This window comes from Stigmatopora argus, chromosome 14, assembly GCF_051989625.1.
Source record: "Stigmatopora argus isolate UIUO_Sarg chromosome 14, RoL_Sarg_1.0, whole genome shotgun sequence".
Taxonomy (NCBI): Eukaryota; Metazoa; Chordata; class Actinopteri; order Syngnathiformes; family Syngnathidae; genus Stigmatopora; species Stigmatopora argus.
In genome coordinates, this window is record NC_135400.1 from 12714572 (window position 1) to 12739447 (window position 24876).

Below are 24876 nucleotides of genomic sequence, written 5' to 3' on the forward strand. Positions count from 1 at the left end.
TTTTGGAAAACTGTTGCAGTGATTTGAAGCAAGATAGAGCAAGAAAAAGTTCAATGATTCTTGGTTGAAATAGCAGTTCAGAGTATAAAGTACTGGTTGTCACCAGTTACATGGAAAAATCGGTACTCGGACGTTTCGTCGAAAGACGTTTGGTCCCCGGACATTTGGTCGACCGGACGTTTGGTTAAAAATATCAACAGTAAACTCTCTGTCATAATTTGACAGCGAGCGAACCCGGCGACCAAACGTCCGTTCTATCAAACGGCTGTTCTACCAAACGGCTGTTCTACCAAACGTCCGTTCTACCAAACGTCCGTTCTACCAAACGTCCGTTCTACCAAACCTCCGTTCTACCAAACGTCTTTCGACGAAACGTCCGGTCACAGGAAAAATCATCACTGGGAAAGTATGATCTATTTATAAAATGATTTGGTCTGATAGACCATGAAAAGTGAACCGCGATATAGCAAGGGATGAATCTACTTTAAAATGTTCCGCATTCCGAGTATAAGCAAAGTCTGCAATTGGTTTTCCGACTTTCAATCAGCAAGTGACATATCCTAGGTAGTAAAGTGTCACCAAAAGAAGAATTAGTTGTGTATTTGAGGTCAAAGTTTGTAATTATCAGACGCCGATCAATGAATTGATCTTCTTTTTCTGGTGCATTGTAACGATCCCTTTCGAAAGGAGTGGCGGGCGGGGGGGTCCTTTGGGGACTGGGTTCTACAACATCCTCTGTGTTCATTAGCGCTGATCAAGGAGCTTTCTAACCGCGGGACTGATGCTCTGTGACGGCTGCCGCGGCATCGCGGAGCGGGGCGGCGCCCCCGTGATGCCCTGTGGTCACGTTGGCAAGTCTCTAACGGCGACCACTTTGATCTCCTCTAACTCAGTGATTCCCAACCACCGCAGGGAACGATCCAATTTCACTTAATTTTTTGGGAAAATGATTATCTTTGTTTCCAGTCAGATTGTTTAGGTGCTTATTTCGATGGAAAGACCGCTTCATTTTTTTCTTTATTTGTCCACCAGGGTAACCAAGAGGCCGCCAACCCCCCAGACGCCATGACCCAGCCCTACACCGCGGCCCAATACCCTCCGCCCCCACAGAACGGCATTCCCGCCGAGTTTGCGGCGCCGCACCCGCTCCCCACGCCTGACTACAGTGGGCAGAGCCGCGTGGCCGAGCACGCCATGACGCTGTACACGCCCACGCCCACGCACGGCGATCCGGCGCCGGTCACCGATAGCAGCACGCCCGCCATCGCCGCCCCTGCGTCCGCACCGGTCAGTGTCGCTCAGCACCTGCAAACACTCTTCTCCACAGGCTGCCACCAAGTAAACAACTTTCACTTCTTTCTCAACCTCAAACTATGTCATTAACACTTGCATCTTTCTTTTCAGTTTGTTTTACGTAAAGATTGTGGTACAAATACATATTAACATATATGCCTCAATTTAGACCTTTTTAGCTCTGAATTGTGAGGCAGAACTTGAGTTACAGGCACGATTCAGGTATTTTTAATCAAAGTGGGAAAAAAATTGCAACTTTTGCAGACTCGAGCCTCCTAACATTGAAACATGGATTTTCTACATAGTTCAATGATAAACAAAAAGTCAAAAAGTCAAGCACTTTTCAGATTAAAAGCATTGTTATTTTTTAAAACAAACTTGATAGGCTAGATCGGGGGTGTCAAACTCACAAGATCGCTATGGTTTCTTTAAATTAGCCAAAGCTTGATAAATATTGGGAGCCATCTCTAATTGACGCTTAATTCATCAAAATAATCACCAACTAATATGATAGTCAATGAATAATTTAAATCTGTTGTTTACCCAAAACTAAGTCGTTTCTGATCTTCCTTCTAGCAAATAATGTCTTATTTTTCATTTTTGTTTGTATTTATTCCTAATTTTGAATAGAAAACAAAAAGGGTAAACCATTTTTTTATTTATTCATTTATTTTCTTTTTCTTTTAAGGAAAAGCAATACATGTTCTCATTTAGTTTGTTTTAAAAGAATACATTTATTCATTTTAAATAGTAAAAAAAGAGGGAAGGACTGAAAATATACACGAGGACTATATACATTGTGGAAACCATCAATTTCCTGCAGTGGGCCACACGAAATGATGCTTTTGACAGCTACGTGCTCGTTAATTTATTTTCCATGAATCACTAGACCACGCCTCTTTCGATATTATTTAATTACTGTCACTGAAATTCGAAGCCCTCTTTCACTCTATTAGATATAGCCATCTTATAAAATATAGACTCTAACCTTTGGCTCATAAAAGTTTCAACCGAAAACACTCATCAATAAAGTAAAGATTTATATATATATCATTGCATTGGACGTGAACCCTCAAGGTGCTGAATATATGCAAGACAAACACGCTTTTATGCATTCATACTTGAGTACTTGCATCAGTCCCATGAGTCCAAGTGTGTAATTTTCTGCTTATTTTTGCATGGGAGGCAGAAATGTGCATTAATGCGAGTTACGCCAGAGAGCCCAGCAACGTTATCGGGGGTGTTGCAGTCCGCATCAATGATTTAGGGGCCTCCTGATCTCTGTAGTCTAAGGCGGGGAGTGGGGGTCTCGTTCAGCAAGTGGATGCAAACATTCATCAAACATCCTGAGAGCTGACGTTATCGGAATCTCTGACTCCTTGGCGCCACATAATCGACACTTTGACGTATGAAAAATATGTCTATGCAAAATATAGTTATATAACATAAACATCGGGAGGTGTGTATTCAAGAATCCATCTGACCACAGCCCGGGCTTTCCACAAAGCAGTCTTTCTCAGTTTCTGCTTTCATTCTCGCCACTGGAAATGTTTTTGACCCTGGGCTCACCCCCGACGGCAACGAGATGGAGAAGAGGGAGATAAAAGCAGAGGGTTTTGGTGCGGCTAAATCTCACCAACGTGTCCGTGAAGACGAGTTACGCCAATAAAGATGAAAACCTTAAGACCTTCCTAAAACCTTCGGGCCTCTCTCGTCTCTCTTGCGGCGAGAAAACACCTGCTGGGGGAGGTCAGCACCCGGCTACTGCCTTATCTGGCTCGCACAAACATGCGCACCAGCTAGGACTGTTAGCCGCCTTCTCTCGGAATGGCATTTTGCACCAGATATGCGGGCGCTAAAGCTGACTTGCTATACTTGCAACACCAAAATAGTTTGCAGAACCCCTTAGCATCCAGAATGACGGTTGAAGTACTTTCTTTCTAAGAAAGGACAACACAGTATTTTGTGTTTTTTCTTCCAAGAAATGCAGAATGCAACAATCAGTCCCTGCCAGTCGTCAATGGAAGCAAGAACCAAGACTAAAAAAGCCTGATTTCTCAGCTATCCTTGTGTGCACTTTACGGCTAACGACGAGTGCTCGGCTTGATTCACAGCAGCGAGTTGAAAGCCAGCAGATGCTACCCCCCGATTCCTCACCCCGACCGCTGCTCCCATTCCTCGCCTTCGCCATCTCGAAGCGATTCATGTGCGCCCCTGCCGGGAAAAGAGCCCGGAGGTGGTGGCCTTCCTCTTCTCTCCTTCACACATTCACCCACATGAGAGGTAGAGGGGGGTCGAGATTATCGGGGTGTAAACAGAGGGTCTAATCCTCCAGGCCCCAGTGGTGTGGTGTCACCCACCGCTGAGTTGCGCCAGCTTTAATGGCACTAGCAAGACGTTCACTTCGGGTGCCGCTGCAGCGCCAGCTTGAGTGTCTTTTGATTGCCGAAGCACAGATTGAAGGAGCAGATTCTCAACGGCGCGCCGCACCTCACAAACGCCCCCCGACCCTCTCCCCTCTTCGCTGCTCCCTCGGCGCCACTTTACTCTGCACAGTTCTCTGACTTAAAGACTTAAAAAGAAGCGAGAAGGCTCTGTGACGTTTGTTTTAACGAGTCCTGCGTGCCTCCCTGCCCGGCTCGCCGGCCACTGATTTGTCCTTATTTGCCCCCGGGAAGTATGGCGATTCAAAAATGAACCTTTAGGGTGCTTGTTCCCAGCAGGAATTTGTATCTTTATTCATATATCCGCATTAGAATATACACAGTGTACGTGTTCTGGTAGTCTTGTCCTTGTCTTGTCTCAGTCTGATATTGGTAGGTGTGGCGGAATCTGGATTTTCAGGCAAGGCCTGCTCTTTAACTTCACTTTGAAGATTTGAAGATGACTTGGTCCAAAACCACCCAAATTCCCTCAATTTTTGGGTTACTAACTATGCCCCCTTCTGTAAAGACTGCCCTTACCATTCCAAATGGATTAAACAAAGGCAGCCAGTAGACCGACCATCTGCTGTTGTGTGGATTTGTTGTTGCTTACAGGGCAAAGTGATGACCCGGGTGGGGGCTCAGTGGTCCGAGCGCCCCATTGCCGTTGTGGTCACCCTGGTTCCATCGTGGGTTAGGTCAGGAAGGGCATCCAGCGTATGTGCCAAATCCATCATGTGTATCTAGTGTTTATCTGTGGCAATAAGACAAAAGTCAGTCAGTCTTATAGCGCACAGTGAAACTTTGTTGGGTATATCTTCCATACCTGTCAACTTTGGCCAATTACTCCCCTTATTAATGATTACAATTCCCCTTATATGGCGATTAAAAAAAAATGTACAAATGCAACGGGGCACATATTTACTCACATAGGGCAGACTTAAAATTCAAAAAACTTTCTCCAAAGTGGACGAGGTGCATAATCAGTATGCACTAAATTCAAGATTGTAGATGTCGCTGTCTGGGTACATTGCTTGCTGATGCGCTATATTTATATAGTAAAAAGGGGGCAAATGTGAAAGGGAAATGCGCGTGCGCATATCATGCTTAAAGCATGACTACTAGCAGTCAAAGATGACGTTTTCGTCTGCTACCAGTGACCAAGACGATCCGGATTACAGCCGAAATGGGTAAAACGAGTTTGTTTTTACAAAAAACGTAGTTGAAAAAACCCCCTACAAAAGTTGCTCAACCTGAAATAATCTGTTAGGTTTATCATATATATGTATAATAATGATAAACCTGACATAATCAAAAAACGTTTAAAATACGAGAAAAACGTATAAGTTGACAGGTATCATTTTAGGAAGATAATTTTTTTAAATGTAGAAAATTACAAATGGATTTAAAGCAGTAAAACAGAACAAAACATCCAATGATTGCGCGAATGCAACTTGTAAGTGAAGGTAGCACTGTACTTTTGTGCCACTTTTTGTTTTTCTAAGGTTAAACGTCTGCCTCGGCTCAATAAAGGTCAGCAAGTACTGCACCAATGAGAGGACGGTGGGGTGGGGGGTGCTCTCGCACGACAAGAGGGGGGCCGCCAGGCGAGCGGCGGCGGCCTCGTTATCTGGCTGCCTTCAAATAGTCCGAGGTCGGCGTGAATTTCATGAGTAATCACTCAGCTTTCAGATAACAAATTAAGGCGGCCAGCGTAAGGGCAGCACTCAATTCCACATTTTTCCGCAGCGAGAAGACTCTCCAAAGGGGATTCTGGGTGACTGCGATAACACCAAAAAAAGGAAGAAAAAAATGCAGCGACATCCCTGCCGACGCACTCCCTCACCTCTTTGTTTGTGTCATTCGCCGCGTTCCATTGCGAACGGCAGCTCCCGTGTCGCGCAAAGTCAATCTCACCGTCTACGCCGTCAAGGACGCTCGATGTGGACATTTGTAAAGAATGCGCTGATAGTTCATCGATTCTAATTTCTTTATGAAACGAACGGAGAAATCCTTGAAAGTCTGAAGAAGAGCGGCTGAAAAGGACCATTTAGCCTCTGATCTGACCTTCTTGTCGTGACATGACGGAACAATGGGCCAAGAACGCTTGAACGAGAACAACCGGGGACAAGTCACTGGACTACAAAAATAATGAGCCAATGATACGAAGGATGTGAGGAAGTAGATGGATGCTTGGGTTAAAAAAGAAAAGAAAAGAAAGGAGAGTAAACTTTAGAAATCCAGAGAGAAGTCATTTTCAAGGAGAGTTAGTCCTCATTGTTTTACTTGCTCTGATTTTCTTCCGTTAAAAAAAATTGAATTGTTCAGGCTTCTACTACATTAACATTATTCCATTGCTAATAAAAAGTCGTTTAAGCGGAATCATAGATTAACACTCTTGACTCTGCAAAATAGTTTTGACAGGAAATTAGGGAGGGGGGACTCGAAGAATGACTTTTGATGGTTTATTGGACTTTGACCTTAAAAGTCCACAAAGATTTACATTTTTATTTGTGAAGGCAGCACTTGTCAAGCTCTGCTTTTCTGCTTACCTTTTTAGTTTTGGCCGAATGTTGTTTTTGTGTAGTCTGTCGAACCGCAAAGGTGCATTGCAGCCAAGTGGTTCGCGGGTCTCGCCCTGTATTGCACTGTGAATATGTATTGCCTTTATGTGCCCTTTGATTGGAAGCCAGCCTGTAGTGGTCTGCTTAAAAAAGTATGCTAACATAGACTTCATCTCAACGACAAGCAGTAAAGAACTTGGATAGCTGTACGATAAAAAGCGCCTTTGCATTTGAAAGTGTTCTCCCTTATCCCGGTTAGCCTTTGTAGTTGAATCTCAGAGGTTATAGCGCATGTTAATTTCCGTGATGCCCCTCCCTCTTTTGCAATTCCTACCTGACACATCCACTCGGGAGCTACGACTTCTTTAGGAAGAGCAAACCAAACAAGCAAAGCGGCAGTAAGCTCCAAAGAATAAATTAAAGCTCCCTCTTTGCGCGGACACTCTTTAATCAGATGTAATCTACTGTACCTGCCTGGCTGTGTTCCAATCAGATAGTTTCAATTATGCTCTTGTAATGCCACTCCGCGCGAAGTAAGCAAAAGTGCTGAGGCCTGCACTTTGCAGGTGATTTGCAAATAACAGCAAAGGGAGTCTTTTGAGGGAAGTGGCGGAACAGGAAGCCAGCGAGCCGCTGGAGATGACAGCTCGCGTTGGCACGGACGCCACGTTCCGCATCCCGCCGCCGCCTTCGCCTCCTCCTCCTACCGCTTCCCTCTGACAGCAGCTGTCGGGACAGCAAAGTGGCGCTGATGGTGGCTTCCCATGGCGGAGCTACGCAGGTCATTAGTTTCCTCTGCGACGACACCATTTCTCAAGCACGATGGCGGGGATGGCAGGGAGGCAAGTAGGTATGTAGTCAGTCAGTGACGGCGGGGATGTGGACGTCTAAGCGTCAAAGTAGGCGAGGCGTCTAGGGACCATTGCGAACAAACGGGTAGGGAAATAGGGAGGTGAGGAAATGATGAGGTAGGCGGGCCCGTGGATTTCCGTTCAATGGGCGGGTGATTGGGCGAACAGGTGAAGAAGTAAAGAAGGTAGGAAATCAGGAAGGCCATCTGGTAGTCAAGCAGGGAGGATGGTGATCAAGTTGATGCGTAAGCAAGAAGGAACGTAGGCTGATAAAAGATCCTGTAATGGCAATGATGGAAAAGATGGAAATGAGTTAGGAAGGAAGTTGGGGAACAGGCAACCAATGGGGTCAGTCAGAAGTGTGGCAACCAAACAGGTAAGGAGGTCGGGTGACCAGTGCAAATCTAAGGGCGTTAGGTGAGTCGAAAATTGCGGTGGTAATTGTTTAGAAAGCAGGATAAGTGAAGTCTCATTGCCAGAGAGGAAAGACAGCAAGAAGCCACATTTGGAGGTATGCAGTCCGCTAAGTTTAAATCTAGGCGACCAGGAAAGCAATGGTTGACGAGAGGTTTGGGGTTCATGGGTAATCTGGAAAGTAAATTGATTTGAAGGCCGGCCATTAGAGGAGGAGGGTGAAATTAGGAGAGAAGCTAGTAGGTAAACGAATTGTTATGAGCATCGAGCGTCAACAATGAAGTTAGACAAAATAGGGAAGAAGAGGATGGCATCCACATCCATTGCCCAGCAGGAAAGTAAATGATTAGGCACTTTTCAGCAACTGACTTGAAAAATTTGTAGTCCTTTATTGCGGTGGTTGTTCTCTACGTGTCCTCATCGTTGGCGATCTGCCTGACAAGTTGCGAGAGACCTTGTAAATGAATCTGGATGTTTGCAAACACGCTGCTCCGCCGTGATCGAACAGACACGGTAGAGTGCCATTCACACGGCGCTCCGCTAAAGGTCGCCGGTGTCTCGTGTGAGCGATGAAGCAGATTGACCTGCGGCACGGTGGTGTTAGCGAAACGGGGGCCGCTCCGGTTTCTCGCCGACATCTGTCTGCAATGTGTCACCCCCGAGCCCAACACGGCCACGCGGGCTATTAACCTCCACGGCAGAGTTAAGAGCCCCAGCGGCCGGATCTCTGGCTCACAAATCCACTCTGGCCCCGACGGTATCCTTTGTTCGGCACGCTCGCGCCAACCCGTCGGGCGTCCTACCTTTGAATTGGGAGGGGGCGGGGGTGACGGAGCGGGACCTTGAATCAAGGCGCTGTCAATGTTCACAACGGCTATCGGCGTGGACGAGAACTGACCCATAAATGGCAAATAAATGACAGCCATCAGTGTGGAGATTGTGATTATGATAATGAGAATAATAAAGGAGATCATCAGCGTGATAATGACACCGCTTAGATGAATTGGAATGAATACATCGCCGAGCACATTTCCGCGAATCTCACAAATGGATCACCGCAGTGTGTCACTTTATATTTCACATAGGGAGGGGCTTTGCTGTTGGCGTTAGTATTTCACGTAAATAGATTATTCCTGATTAACGCCTAACCTAGTGATTCAAAAATGTTGAGTTGTACATTCATGATCAATTTGGGGTGCACCCCATGTATTGCCCACCCATCTTACCCTTGTGAGGATACGCAGTACAGAAAATGAAAAGCAAATACAGGGTGTCCCAAAAAATGTATGCACACTAAAAATAATTGTAAACACAAAAAGTATATTTATTAGCTATTTACAATTATTTAAGATAAGGTAGTCAAAATGCACGAAAAGACAAAAAATGATACTTGTAAATATTCTCACACTTTTGAAATAATAAAATTCTAATTAAGCACCACATTTACAATTAGTTTAAATGTGCATACATATTGGGACACCCTGCATATACAGAATACAATAAGAACAACAATAGAAAACAATATCTAAGCACTTTTTTCAGAAATAACAGTCTGCCATGCTTCCATTCGATTCCAGGCTTTTCGTTGGATTAAATACGATATGCACGCATTTAACACAGTAGATTATATTGCAACTAAAGCAATAAAAAATATTCAAGGCAACGTTGCCATGTTGACCATTTTGCTGCTGAAGCATTTCGGACATTGTAATAAAAACAACTACTATTTTGAATCAATCGGAATATCACAATGATGATGATATTGGTCATTTGTTTGCATTTTGATGTATGTCATGCCACGTAATCCTTTATTTTGCGAACCCCCCAAGTGAAGTGCTCACGGGCCCCAATTTCTGCGCAATAGCCCTAGTTTATACATCAGCCGTTGCTGCTAGAGCTGGCGCTTGAGTGACCATCTTAAAGTTGCCAGTTTGCCTCCCCACAAGACACCTCCAGAGAACAAAGAGGCAGCCAGGATTTCGATTGTCTACCAACGAGCGAGTGTGAAAAGTGAGTCAGTCCTCACAGCCTCGTTTAGTCACCTAAACGCTATAATTACCGACACTCTGCTCATTATCAGGCTGTGTTGTTGTTTTTCTTTGATTTATTTTTGCCAAAGGGGAGTTTCACAGGCTCATTAGGTACGCACCTTTGCCCTCCTCACGCCACCCACAATAGAGGAAGTTCTTGACGCCAAGTTAAAATGAGTCATGAGAGAAAATGTATTTATGGAAAGACTGGAACATAATACTAGTTTGACACACTGCAACTTTAGTATGCAAAGTTAGAAGCGGAAAGTTGCCAGCTATGTTGCCGACAGGGGGCACATTACTACATCTTGGTGGGGTATTTAGGTCAGGTCGGGGGGTACAAAAGTGGTTAGTTGACAAAGTTGGCAAGGGGGTCCAATTATTAGTTGTTCAACTAACAGGTGAACTTCTTGTTCATGGAGAAATGAAGAGTTCAGCAGTTTAGCAAATTTGTTCACAAAAAGTTGCCAAAGTTTTCCAAAAAAATGTCAGTTGTTCCTCCAAGTTCGAAGTGTGCATTTGCAAAGATTTTGACCAGTAACTTTCGTCCGAGACAAACCCAAGCGTAAAATCCCGTGAAAGCGGGACCACCTGAATGCCGGCTGCCATCCATCAGCGAGGCCACGGCAGGGAACGAGTGGATTTGTCAGGCCCGGCCGACACCTCGTTTATATCAAAATGTCAGTGCGGCATTCGCGTAATGATGGAAACAACAACGCTCGGGGGTCGGGGTCCCCTCGTGTGCCAACTAATGCGTCTCGGGTCTCGCCGTGCCGTGGGATCTATACAGGCGCCTTTTTGTCAGCGCCTTCAATCTCAAGAGCTAAATGCGAGAGATTAATACGCGGATTTGTGATGCGCGAGCATCGCGGTGACATTATAACTCATCGGCTGTTTATCGGCGTGGCTTTCTCGTTGAATTGAAAAATGGCTGACACTGGAAAGCGCTGCTTCTCAAACGGGGGGGCGCCCAACCCTTTGGAGGTCTTCGACACGTGTCTTGTCTTGATATTCAATTGTTTTTCCTTCTTGGGTGGTGCTATGAACAATTAAAATCAACAAATAAATTTCTTGTTGGTTTTACACCATAGTAGTTTTAATGGTATTAGGATTGTATGATAGTCCTTGATAACAGGTTCTCTTGGCTCCAAAAAGTTTCCAAAGTGGCTGATTTCTAAAAATCGTATTTTTCTGTGTTTGATTTTCAACAGCAAACAGACGACGTGACGCAAACGGACGCTTCGCAGCTCTCGGACTCGTCGGAGAAGCAGCAGCCCAAACGGTTACACGTGTCCAACATTCCCTTTCGCTTCCGGGACCCCGACCTGAGGCAAATGTTTGGGGTGAGTACAGCACACAAATATATTGAACCTATACCAATGATTGGATGATCCCTGCCATCCTTCGTGGTTCAAAACGAACACAACATCTTTTGCCGTCAGCGGCACTGAAACATGGAACAGTTTGGGTTTCAAATCCGAGTAGCACCACGCCCTCCCGTCCGACGGTTAATGAGGCAAAGCATCTCACGCTTGGATAAACGCCATGGTAAGAATAGAAAGGGCAACATCTGACGGCTCCGAATTCAGCCAAAAATGGACGTTTAAGTGTAGGGAATTAATTGGACTTTTAGCTGCCAGATATGGGCTGAGCACCCGTCCGCCGGTCAACCCATAAATGGCCGACAACCTGGCCGTTCTCTCCCCTTTATTGTTTCCCAATTGTAATGGGCTCTGTAATTAGGCTTTTGCTGCTCAGTGCAGTGCTGCCAAACTCCAAAAATGCTGCATTTTAGAATCGTTTCTCCACAATGCCCTGCTAATTTTCGTGGATTAAACATTTATTGAAAATGAATTGCAATATTTGCTCATTGAAAGGCTACAAATATTCTCTGTTAGCTCTTTCTAATTGAAATACTACTACTATTATTGAGAGCAAATTAAAATGATTCAAATTGAGCCTTTACTGGGCCTTAAAAAGAAAAAAAATCAAATATAATTTGTTTCATATTTGTATGATGCATTGGCTTTTAGGAAGGAAACAAATATATCAATCACATTGCTCAAAATGTATTTATCAAATACTATTATACGTCTTTTGGGATCAATGGCAGTGAAAGGCTTAAATTTCCCTAATTACAATTTGCCTGAAAAGGCTTTTCTTGATTTTTTTGCCTTGAAAGTTTGATGTGGTTTCTGTCGCAAAACATGTCCTGTTTTGAAAAGTTGTATTTGTTGATCTAATTAGCGGACAACATAGCCGCTATGTGACTTGTCATCTGCCGAATCCAAACGACCCCCTTAATTAGCCGGCGGACTTTTTGTAGCACAATTGATGGCCGCCTTCGCACCTGGCCGACCACATGTGGCCCCACTTCTTCTCGGTACCGGGATTGATGGTCCCCAGCGGGGCGTGTCTCATGACCACAAAAGGCTTTTATGCAAAGTCTTTCCCTCGACACCAGATTAGCAAAACAACAAAAAGTTAAGACGTTCTCGACATTTTTTTCAGTTATTTTTTTGTTACTGCGCTAATCTCAACTTTCCAACTAAAACTATTGTTACTTACCAAAACTTCCATTTGCATTTTGTAGTATTGACAACAATTTTAACTTTTTTCTGGTCAATAATCCTTGCCCTTTGTTGCCAAATATGTTTTGTAACAAATTTTTGTGTAGCAAAAGACATACCGTATTTTCTCGCATATACGTCGCATTTGTAACTAAAAAAAATGATGATTGAATCAAGGGTACGGCTTATGTGTGCACAAATTAGACTTAACATGCATGAAACTCCAAGGTGACAAAGATGAAATGCCATAAGGCAAGAAAATGCGGCTGATACAGTCATTTATTTCAAAATGGAGAAAAGATAAACAGATAAAACTCTAAACAAACTTAATTTTGATGTCTGTGAATGAAATTCAAGAAAAAAAAACTTATTTTGCATAAAACGTGAGACTTGGACTCATCCTGGTTGTACTGCTCAAGTAAATTCCTTTTTTAATTCGTCCACGTGCAGGCAACACCCTTTCGGAATGTGCAATCCAGCAGACGATCTTTTCGATTCATACGTTATCTCAGAAATACCTCGTGCGATGATTTTTCTTAAGATTTTCCCTTCAAATTAACACATTTTACTCCCTATTTAAACCATGAATATGGAGGTGAAAATTATGAATCAGGGGGTGTCTTATATGAGAGAAATCGGAAAATCCAACAATTTTAAGGTTACGGTTTATACGTGGAGGCGGTGAATATGCGCGAAAATACGGTAGTTTCCTTTGAGTTTAAAAGAATCTCCATCTATTTTCCCCCGCTTATCCGAACAATCGTGGATAGAAGAATTGTTCTCTTGTGGCTTTTTATTGACCTTTGTTGTTTTTGGTTAGAGCTTATTTCTGTTCATTATTATTTGAGAAGAACATTGAAAAGAAGGTAAATTGGAAGATCTTTCCTCTTGTCAAAACAGCAAATGCCCTCACGACCAAGTGTTAACACCCTAAAGTGTGCGATAATGACTTAATTGCAGGCTTGCATAGGTCACGGCGGGCGGTACGGAGGTATGAACAAAAAAGACTCCAGTGAGACGCTCGCTCGTTAACGTGAAGCCTTCTCACTCTCGTCACTAATGACGGTCCTCCTAACGAGGCTTTTGTTCAATGCCTCGTTAAAGGCCGCTAACCCTCCGCCCCCGTGGCGGGGATGCGAGGGTCCGGGAATTCTGGCCTTTCATAAAGCTCTGAAGTCAGATTGCTTGATTGCTTTGCTTCTTTGTGAATTGGAGAATTTAAATGGAGGAAAAATGTCAGAATCAGAAGAATAAAGTAAGGGTTTTTTTTGGTGGAGCCAATAGCAATTTTACAGAAAAATCAAATAAATGTTGTTTTCAATGGTGCTAGGCTTTACAGACTTTGAACTCACTCCAAGTGACAATGTCACGATGTCCCAGTTCTCGCACCAAAATAGAAAAGGAAACTTATATTTTTGAACGCGAAAAAATTAAGAACATTCGTAATTCGCTTCCTAATGAAACCTGCAAAGTTCGAACAGAGCATAAATCTGTTGTTGTGTTTCATACCTCCCATAAATGGAATTATTATTCACTGTTTTTAAAGACGGCAAGAAAAGTTCTTCAACTAAATCCAAACATATGCATGCATTTATGACATTTGCCTTCATACATGAATCCTTTTTAAACCGCAGCTGTGAAATGTACACAAGTTGTAACCTGCGTAATGACAGTCATCGGAGGTGCGTAATTAAGCACATAAATCTTTGACTGCCATTAAAAGTCCCTTTCATTGGACTCATTAGCACAAGTGTCATCTTTTGGCTTTGGGCAGCCTCTTTAAGCATCTGAGGCCGGAGCGCGCCCTCCCCGGTGGGGCGCCCTCGGTCCTGTTGACTGTGCCAGCACCCAAACAAAGGGGATGGATGGGGGATGTGGGGTGGTGACATGATAGCAGAGCAAAGGTAGCGGCCACTTCACAAGTCCGGGTTGGCCCTCAGGCTCGCCAGAAAGAAAAAAAAGAACACTTGCATCCTCTTCTCTTCTTCGTCTTCAGTCAACAAGTGAAAATGCTGCAGTGCAGGAAAACGCTTCACACACACAATGGTTGAAATAACAAGGGGAATTTAGCAACACAAAAAGAAAAAACACATTTCAAAGCCAACCAGAAAAAGGAAGGAGCACAAAACATGCAACCCGGAATCAAAAGCAAATGCAGCACAGCCAACGACAATGAACCATCTGCCATTTTCCTGGTGTGGCTGCACAGAGCTTTGGAAGAGCTCCCACGTGGGCACTTCAAGTTCAGCTGTTCTCATTGGCTTTTCTGGACGTTTTTTTTGTGTGTGTAGAAACCTGAAGCTTTTGACTGACTGCTAAGTGAACCGTTGTCAATTTTCCTCCTCACTCACTTCTTCTCTTTTCTCTTCCGCAGCAATTCGGAAAGATCCTAGACGTGGAGATTATCTTTAACGAGCGAGGATCCAAGGTAAATCCACCTAACTCCCATGTAGCTTTTCAATTTGGTCAACCCACTACTTCGGAGAAGAAGATAGTCAAAAAATCGTCCTTTAAAAATCATATTGCGACCTGGAACACGGACATAAAAACAGACAGACATACGAAACCAAATACATAATCTCCATATTTCATAGGTTTCACCTACTGGCAGAGGTCATGTAAAAAAATAGTTTACTGTTTAATTGGCAAGCTTTTGGGAGTATTCCGCCTAAGCAGCCAAATTCAAAGCTTTGCCATATTTAGTAGCATATCAAACAAAGCCACTTATCTTACAGACAATTGACTTCATTAATCTCAAATTTGATAAGTACAATTTAATGCAATTCAAAAATAGATCCTAAAAGTTAGATACATTATTGAATTATCTGAAACACAAAATAAGATAAACAGATACACATTCCACACACAACCTCTTCCAATTGGTCGAAGTCAAACTCTTCCACCAATTCTCTTATTGGACTGTAAAATGCATTTTTTTTTACAAATAGTTCTTCAAAACAAATAATACCGGATAGATTTGTTGTTGTTGTTTTTTTTTTGCTACTGCAACCAATAAATTTCCTGAATACCCTATGAAATAAAATTCTAATCTAACCTAGATTAGATAATTTCAAGACAAAAACACTTCCTGAACTCGATTTTGAATTATATATATGCTAATTTTCTACTGAAATTAGACTGCAGTATAGTTGCTTACAAAAAAAAATGAAAAAAATCTACGATTTAAAATTCCCTTCACCTGTTTAACTCCTTTAATTGACGGCAATTGACGACCATTTGTCGCCGTTAGTCCCACTGAAAGCCCGAAAGCCCTCCCCCTTTATTATGGGAGTGTATGTCTGTCTTTCAAATCTGGTTTTCTCAATTCCGTCGGAAAGACGGAGCGCAAGCATCAACCTGTCATCTCACCCACTTTATTTTCCCCCCTTTTTTACGAGCTCTGCCCTACAAAGCGCATTACCCAGCATGCCTCGCTCACTCGCACGCCGGCTTATATAACCCAGCGAGCGGGACATTAATAAACAATCTATTTCCTATGACGCCATTTGCATTCAATATGTTTGTCTGCCTTGAAAAATGGACGCCAAGCTCGGGCCTCTTGTAAGCTAATTATTTCTTTGCGTGTTTGTGTGTCTATGTGTGTTTGTGTGTGTGTGTGTGTGTGTTGCCGAGGAGGGGGGGGGGGGGGGGGAAGATGGAGGGGATAACAACAGTCGGGTGGATGTCCAAAGGATTAATTTTGCCCTCAATTCCTTTTTTGAATTTATTTCTTTATCTCTATCCCCCCACAAGTAGAGAGGCCCACGTTATAAATGCGCGATGATGGTGACGACAGATCTGGCCAACTACTATCACCCCGTTTCTCACATGTTGGCAAGAATTTCTCAGGCGACGTAAAAACAGAGATATGACAGGAAAGCCTATATTGGGTTACTGTATAGAGCACGTGTTAAATTCAAAGCACCAGGGTCAAACATGGCACTCCATTTTATTTTGTGTGTCCCGCAAAAGTAAAGTGACTGTTTTTTTTCTAAATGTAAATAAAGTTTTTGCACTCAATCAATGATTGAGGAAATCAGAAGTATTTACAGATTTACGTTTTTAGTAAAGAACAATGTCAGTTTTGCTATGTAATGCTTAGAAATCACTTATTTTAGTGTAAAAAAATCAATTCTCAATTCTTTTTTGCCAAAAAATACAAAAGTTTTCCCATTTTAATATTATTTTAAAATTTGAGTCCCAAAAGTACTTTCACTTAGCAACATGAAATTTGATCGACATGTTTATCGAGCGTATACCCATAAAAAGTTTCAAAAAGTGTCAGGTATTCTTTTTTTGTTTTGCTGTAATTTACGGTATTTCTTTCAAAGACAAACTTGCCTTTGAGTTTTTACTGGTCGCTAAGTACTTTGCGTAAATACATTTTTAGTAAAGAACAATGTCAGTTTTGCCAGTTCTGCTTAGAAATCACTTATTTTAGTGTAAAAAAAGCAATTTTCAATTCTTTTTGTCAAAAAAATACATTTTTTTTCCCATTTGAATATTATTTTAAAATTTGAGTCCCCAAACGTACTTTCACTTAGCAACATGAAATTTGATCGACATGTTTATCGAGCGTATACCCACAAAAAGTTTCAAAAAGTCTCTAGAATTCATTTTTTGTTTTGTTGTGTTTGTAATTTTCGGTATTTCTTTCAAAGACAAACTTGCCTTTGAGTTTTTACTGGTCGCTAAGTACTTTGAAGCGCGTAAACATGGACCAGACAAGCATAAATTACCAAAAAAATGACTTTCCCCTGACAATTTCTGTGTGCAATGAAGTTTTCCTTATTCTTCTTCACCCTTGTTAGCGCATCCATTAGATGTTTTGGCGTTTCCAGTTTTTCTTCTCAAAGTTTTCTAGCGTCCCCCGAAGTCCAAGCGTCAAACCGACGCGACGCAAACATCACCTCGCTGACTGGAAAACGACGTTAATTAGCGTAACACCTCCACGAGCACAATGTTTACACCTAAACGCCGCCAGACGTCTTCTTGGCGTTCTTCTCGCTGACGTTAATTACCCGAGCGCGGCGCTCGTTTTCCTGACATTCCGCCATTTTAATTGGACCAAGCCGGACCCGCTTTGTCAGCCGGGTCATCTTTTGCCTGCATTTTGCGCTTTGCTAATTAATCGAGCGACTGGCCTTCGTCCGTCGCCTCTCACCTTCTTTTTTCCTGTGTGTCTTTTCTTCTTCTTCTTCTACTTTGCCGCCGCCGCCGTCAGGGCTTTGGCTTTGTAACTTTCGAAACGAGCACAGACGCCGACCGCGCACGGGAGAAACTAAACGGTACAATCGTAGAAGGACGCAAGATCGAGGTGCTTTCTCTTTTTCTTCACGTCTTGTTTCTCGCAGCACGACGGCATCTTGATGATGATGATGATGAGGAGGAGGAGGAGGACGACGGCGGTGCATGAGTGCATGCGTTCGGCCGTCAGACGCCAGCTTGTTGGCGTCTTCGGTTCGAGCGGGAATAGCCGTCGTCCATCTAAGCACGTTTTAAATTGTTCTGGTTTTCTTTTTGTGCGGCTCCGGGTTGGGGAAAACTTTTTGAATTCTTCCTTTTACTCATTGGCTGCCATTGATGGATATAGACGTCCAATCGTGGTCTAGTTTATCAGTCATGGGCATCAAATTATTTGAACTGGGAGGGTTTATTTACACTCAGCACTCCCAGTTCAAATGGATTGGACGTCTATCTTAATGGGAGCCAGTGAGTTCATCAGAAAAAATTAATGACCTGGTAATTAAAATGAGATGTTTTTTATTTATTATAAAGAATTCAATTAAAAAGGTAAAGGCACATCTATTTCATGAAATATATAGTATTTTAGTATTAGTAATGATTTTAATTAAATACAAATCGAGTCAATGTGGTCATGAATATACACATTTTTATTGCATTTTTCTCCATCAATTCAGTATTTCCATGTTTACAGTAAAATAATATTTTTTAATCAATTTATTCTAATTTCTCATTAGAAAGTATTCACTAAACATGGTTAGTTTTGAATAGTAACATTTACCAATAGATTAATTGTTGATTACAATTGCTTTTGATAAAAAAATGTCCTCATTTTTAAATTATATTATTTAATTACTGTAATATGTGAATATTTTCTTAGTTCTTCTCAACCCTGATCCAGTTTTTGCTTGCATTTTTTTTTACTTCTCTTTTTCCTTCTTGCTGCTTGCTGCATGCAAGCGTCTCTTTTTGTGGTTTATGCATCCCAATTTGTAGGCACGTTTTGCGTTATTTATTTTCTTAAACTTGTTGATATCATTCATCAGGTGAACAACGCCACAGCCCGAGTCATGACAAACAAGAAAGTGGCCAACCCCTACACTAATGGTGAGTCTTAACATCAGCATCCATTCCAACATCCATGTCTTAACCCCTCCTGGCCTAAAAAATGTGTTTAAACCATAATTATTGTTAAAACAAAATCAAGTCGTGCATGAAAGCTTTAAAATCCTAATGACGTAACCATAACCTTTAATCTAAACCCCTATCAATACTATAAAACCCCTATTTTCTAACTCAAATACCCATCTAAATCTCTGACCCTGGTCTAAAAATCAGATTTGAAGCCATAATCCAAGTTTTATATGAGAATCTCATTTTTCTTTTGATATCCAAATCAATTCGTTTGGACATTGTAACTGTGAACAAAAATCTCTTTATGTGTTTAAAAGTATTCACGTTGTATTCTTTCTTTCAGGTTGGAAGTTAAACCCAGTGGTGGGCGCCGTCTACGGACCCGAGCTGTACGCCGGTAAGTCCACCAACATTCTGACGACTCTCGATAACAATTTGACGAGAGCTCACGAGCATTGTCAGGCAAAAACGACAAATTTAACATAGCCTTAAGCATAGCCAGTCAGAGGACATGCAATTAATTCATTCTAATTGCACAATTACATTGACATTGTATTATAAACATTATTAATACGTTTGAACTGGTCATTCCAACGCTGCCAACCCGTCCCAGTTCAGATTGCACGTCTATCTCCATCAACGGCATTGAAACGAGATCATTCTCTGCCAGTCCTCCCAGTTCCCCACTCATGCGCGTGCCCACAAATGATGTCATAAATCAACTAGGGCGCACTCCCCACCCCCTCCGGGCGGGGCCATCTGATTTATCGGCGGCTCATTTTTCAAGTGGATTCGGCGTAAAAAGGAAGAAGCCGCTTTTTACGAGGGGCAAGTGAAAGCACCGCGCCGTTTGATTCCGCCTCTCCCAAAAATAAATAAATAAAGCTACTTGGGATGCAGTTTTGGGCCGCGTCGGCGGGGGTGGCGATGGCGATTAATCACGCTTTATCAGCGCTCATTTCCGTACGGGAGATCACCCAAATTGGGGACCATAAATCGCGGCTGGCTGACAGCGCACTTCGTCTCCATTCCGCGGCCACGCCGCAGCTACAGGTTTATTGTCCTCAAAAGCCATTCTGGAGAATGACGGATGAGAGCGTGGCGACCGCTCACTCCCGCCACAAATTGTCTTCACTTGAGCCCCTGGAAAGTTTTTAATAATTTGCCCCCGCCACGCCAGTTCTCAATGGCAAAAAAATCCCCCCCCCCCCAAAATATATATATATATATTTATATATATATGTGTGTGTATATATATGTATATATGTATGCGTATATATATATATATGTGTGTGTATATATATGTATATGAATGTGTATATATGTATGTATATATATGTATGTATATGTATATATGTGTATATATATACATACATACATACATACAAACACACATACATACATACATACATACAAACACATACATACATACATACACATACATATACATACATATACATACATATACATATACATATATATATATATACATACACATACCATTCTGACATTTAGTGGGCCTAAAGTTTTTGGAGTTAAAATAGCCTCCAACTGTATTTTTACCCTTTGATAAGAAAATTTAACGGACATACCTATCATAAAAAGACAAGTCTCCAGCATCTCGTATGTACCAAATTCAACAAGAGGTCAGCCATTTTAGTTTGAGGAAGACATGTTGGCCAAGTTCTCTGAATTGTCCCCACTTGAAGGCCAGGAGGAAAAGTTCACCCTTATATTGATGAACATGAAACTACTTGGACATATCAATCATAGGAGAATTTATGAAAACCTGTCAAGGATGCCGTGCTCCAAACTGAGCAGCAGGTCAGCCATATTGGCTGTGTGAGTCTGTGGCTCACATCAAAACAAATTGAGCAAACTCTGGCGGCTTCGGTGCCATGTGGTGTGTATCAGCCACGCCAACTTTACCACAAATTGCCCCCCCCCCGCTTCAGTGAAACAAACCTGCCTCGCTTTTACCGGCAGACTCGATGCGAACGTTCACTTCGTACAAAGCATTGAGAGTATTTTCACATTTGCAAAGGGGGATCTGTCCGTGGTCCGTGGTTATTTCAGCACCACGGACAGCTCCCTTCCCCCCCCGGGCTGGCTAACAAAAGAGGTGGCGAGGGGATTTCCTTTTTTTAATCCGGAGGACTGGTGAAATGGAGAAAAGGGAAGGCTAATTGCCGACTTAATAAATGCGGACAGATCCTCTCTTTGTCGGCGTGTACGTTTGGGGGCTAATTAAGCGTCAAACTCTTGATGAGATAAAGCTGTTTGGAGTCCCCGGCGCGGATTAAACGCTCGCGTTAGCCGCTAAAACATCGCCAGCCGCAGCTTATGGCCCCATAAAACACATAGTCAACTCTCAGAGACTCATGCTCGTATTTGGGGGAAGCGCTTTGTCCCGCACACCCACAAATAACCAGGGTTAACAGGTTTTATACCAATAAAAATAGGTTTTTATACAGGCAGGAATTGAAACTGATATGAAAATGGAAGCGAGGAATGCATTCGTATCTTTAGAAATGGCAGAAGTGGTAATTTATAAGTGCATTCACATTTTGAAATATATGGACTAGACTATTTGAACATATAAAAAAATAATTAAAAAATAAATCCATGAGCCATGTTGGAAAATATAATGAAAAATATTACAAACAAAACTTTTATATTAAATTAGAAATAAAAACGATTGCAATTAGATTTAATCGACACCAAACAAGAAATGTAAAAATTTAACCTACAAAACAGTTTTCTGGAAGAAAAAAAATTGAAAATATGATTTTTTGTTTTTATTAAATCGGTAAGCATTGGCATTTGAAGGGTCTTCTACGTTTAAAAAGATAAAAATACTAATACAAATTTAGTTTAAAGTCAAATTATCACAATTTGCCTTCCACAGTTTCAAATTTAAGTCGAGTTAAGTATTAAAAATTAATACAAAAAAAGTACAATTGCAAATTTTTACCCATATATTGGTGCTGGCTTTCTCTTTTTGTTTGACTTTGGCGTCCACGCTGGTCGTTGTTGCCTATCGAGGTGCGACAGCAGCGTGATTTATGGCTTATTATTGAGGCGGTGTAGCCTATCGCCGCCTCGTTATGAGTTTACCTCGGCATACATCAGCACGCGCGCGTCGCATACCGATGTCAACAAATACATAAAAGAACAACAGCCTGTTTGGGCCGTGCTTACAAATGCTAACGAGACCGACGCGACGTTGGAATAAATCATGGAGGGAGGACTCGCAAACCCTTTTTGCTTTTGAACTTGACGGCCGTAACCGTCCAATCCATCTATCGCAGTCAGCGGGGGCCAGTCAGTTAAAAACTAATTCCAACTGTTCGATAAACCTCCAGCCAAGGGCAGATTAGATAAACACGGTTACACTGGAGCTGTAATCTGGTTGTACTAAAAAAGTCAAACAACGCAAACGAATGTTAAGGAACAAATTTCTTGAAGCAAACATTTAAGTTTATTTTGAAAATTCAAGTTCTCCTCATTGCCTTTTTCCCATTTAGGGTCACAATTCCATCAAATAATTAAAAAGAACAACAACACTAAAAAGTACTTCAAAAAAATAACACAGAGAAACAATAAATATTTCAATATATTACTAGTTTAATTGTTATCATGAAGCAATTTTTCGATTGACCTTCAATTTATTTATTTTTTACGATGCAATGAAAATGAAGCACTTTTTGAATATGTCAGGTTATATAATAATTCAATTATTTCAATGATTGACTTTTTCTTTGCCTGTCATGTCATAATTTTTTTCGTAATTATTTGTATTACTAATTTACTGTTATTTATGTCAAATACAGTAATGATATGAATGCATATGATAATATAATATTTGATTGTCAACCGTGAAGGAATCTTCTGAAGATTTAGGCCTGTTGACAAAAAATAGTGGGGTCAAGTTTCATCCTTTTGTGCCCAAGGGTGAACGTAACCACCAGTAATGGGATGCAATAGCCCAGTGGTCTCCAAACTATTCCACAAAGGGCCGCAGTGGTTGCGGGATTTCATTCCAACCCAGAAAGAGGACACCTTTTCACCAATCTGGTGTCCTACAAGTGCAAACAGTGGATTGTAGTAAGGTGCTTGTTGTTTTCTGCAGAAATCTCAGTGGTCAAAGTGTCTATGCTGGATCGGTTGGAACAAAACCTTCCAACCACAGCGGCCCTCGAGGACCGGTTTGGGGACCTCTGCAATAGCCCCCCCCCCAAAAACAGTGAGACACTGAAATCCTGTTTTTGTAGCAATTGAAGTGACCCCAGTTGGATGGGTTAAAGCCAAACATAGAGCATGACCCACCCTCGTCCTTCACCCCAAGCGCCAGCCGCTCGCCGGTGGTTCCCAGATGGCCCAGATAGGAGGGTCACGGCGAGGTCGGGGGGGGCTTGGCCATCCCGGCCCATCTGTTTCATCTTTCCGCGGGGAGCTTGTGAACATCTCGTCACCTTCACCTTTTTTTCCAGATCGGTGACGTTGTCACATCTCTTACCTGCGATCATGCCGACCTCTGCCAATGTGCCACATGTTTGGCCTAAAAAAAAATGTCTTTAGCAGCATGTTTAAAAACACGTAAACATATTAAAACTGTCAAAATTCCTCCGTAAAACAAGCGATAGCAATGCAAAAAGAAAAACAAATCCGGAATACATTAAATCACAATAAAGCCCATGATCCGAGCAAGAAAAAAAATCCAATAGAGTCCAACAAAGGAGAGTTAATCTTACCCAAAATTATAAACAGGCTAAAGAGTAAAAGTATTGTTTGTGACACAACGCCCGGCACCCCAGCGTGCCTTTCAAGTAATCTACCGCCAGCTAAGCAAAGCATTATTCTCATTGCAATTTTTCCTTATGTTTCCGTAGTAACGGGCTTCCCGTACCCTGCCACGGGCACCGCCGTGGCTTACAGGGGCGCCCACTTGCGAGGTCGGGGGCGGGCGGTCTACAACACGTTCCGCACGGCCCCTCCACCACCGCCCATCCCCGCTTACGGAGCGTGAGTGTCCCTTCCTTGTCTCGCTCTCGCTGCTAATGACGTCAATGGACTTCCATTCTATTGGGCTGGTCGGTCAATCGCTCTCAGCCCCTCCCACTTGAAATGGAATGGACGTCAATGGGTGTCAATGAGTTAAATTGACATTTTAGAAAGTGCCTTTAATCCAGTTTTTTTCCCTGGCAGGGTGGTGTACCAAGACGGCTTCTACGGTGCTGAGATCTATGTGAGTACACTCAGAGGGGCGGTGTGGGTAGAGAACAACGTGATCCCCCAACCCCCCCAGCTTTGGGCGGCGTCCCACTCTGACTGCCAAGTCGGCGTCGATTAGGCTGGTGTGGCTTCTGCCAAGAAACCTGACAAGAACACTTAAGACCCCCTCAGCTCCAGGCGCCCAGACTTCCTGTCCCGACTTCTCCCATTTTGGGCATTTCTTAAGTCCTGAATGGGGTATACCGACCGGTCCAATCTATGCGTTTTGGTGTGCTGGGATGGGGGGGAGGCGGGGGTTCTCTTCCTGGCCCAAGTGGAGCCCAGCCGACACGGTCCCGGAGATAAGAGGGGAGGCGGCAGATAAGGGGATTAGCCGTCCCCACGGGCAGAGTTGCTTCAGGGGAGCACACTGCCCTTGATGGGGGCGGCACGGGGCATTCAGGGTATTCAAATGAGTGCCGTGCCCCAGTTTAAAGGGAGGGGAGATAGGTGCACCCTCCAGAACCATCGCCGAGATAGTGAGATGACACGGTCGACTCTTGCTTTCACGCTGGAAGCGTCTAGATAGAGAAGAGCCAGAGATATATGACCCCTATAGCCCCCTGCCCACATACGCCACCCACGGTGACAGGCCTGAGTTGTCACCGCATTTTGGCCATTTGTTTTGTTTGTCCGGCCTCTGACCACTGTCATTTTACGTTTTATTTGGTATAAAAATGTCTTCAATTCAACATATCGAATTGGAACACAAATTTCATTCCAGGTTCGGATTCCACTTTCCAAAAACCAAATTCTGCAGTACTGAAGGAGTTAAAATCGGTATCACTCAGATCCACCGCATCGACCCGATGCATCGTCTCCCTTTGCTGACCTGCTAACAAATTAGCCCCAACATCCGCTACATGTGTGCCTTATGCTAATGCATACGCGCGTCTCGCATGCCCGCCGAGACACAATAACAAATGTGCAGCGCTGTCGCGAGCAGGATTTGACAACGCAGGCGGCGTTGATTTATGGCCTCCGCGTTTGCGGCCGCCGCAGTTGTAATCAGTCCCGAGGCGTGGCCGTCCCGCAGGAAGTCTCGCGCCAGCCACTTCCTGTCCCCTGCGGAAAAAACG

At 43.0% G+C, this 24876-nt stretch overlaps 1 protein-coding gene across 3 annotated transcripts in view; it reads left to right on the top strand.

Annotated features, from left to right (window-relative positions):
- Positions 1 to 24876, top strand: part of LOC144088075 (RNA binding protein fox-1 homolog 3-like) — a 256298-nt gene that overhangs the window by 225657 nt on the left and 5765 nt on the right. The window contains exons 8-15 of one of the 3 annotated variants that reach the window (XM_077618293.1): positions 1033 to 1338; positions 10787 to 10918; positions 14520 to 14573; positions 17370 to 17462; positions 18436 to 18496; positions 18867 to 18920; positions 23416 to 23548; positions 23732 to 23771. In XM_077618293.1, coding sequence (XP_077474419.1) covers positions 1033 to 1338; positions 10787 to 10918; positions 14520 to 14573; positions 17370 to 17462; positions 18436 to 18496; positions 18867 to 18920; positions 23416 to 23548; positions 23732 to 23771 — 873 coding nt within the window. The remainder of the gene's footprint in view (positions 1 to 1032; positions 1339 to 10786; positions 10919 to 14519; positions 14574 to 17369; positions 17463 to 18435; positions 18497 to 18866; positions 18921 to 23415; positions 23549 to 23731; positions 23772 to 24876) is intronic. The other 2 variants (XM_077618294.1, XM_077618295.1) reach the window with 2 other exon arrangements.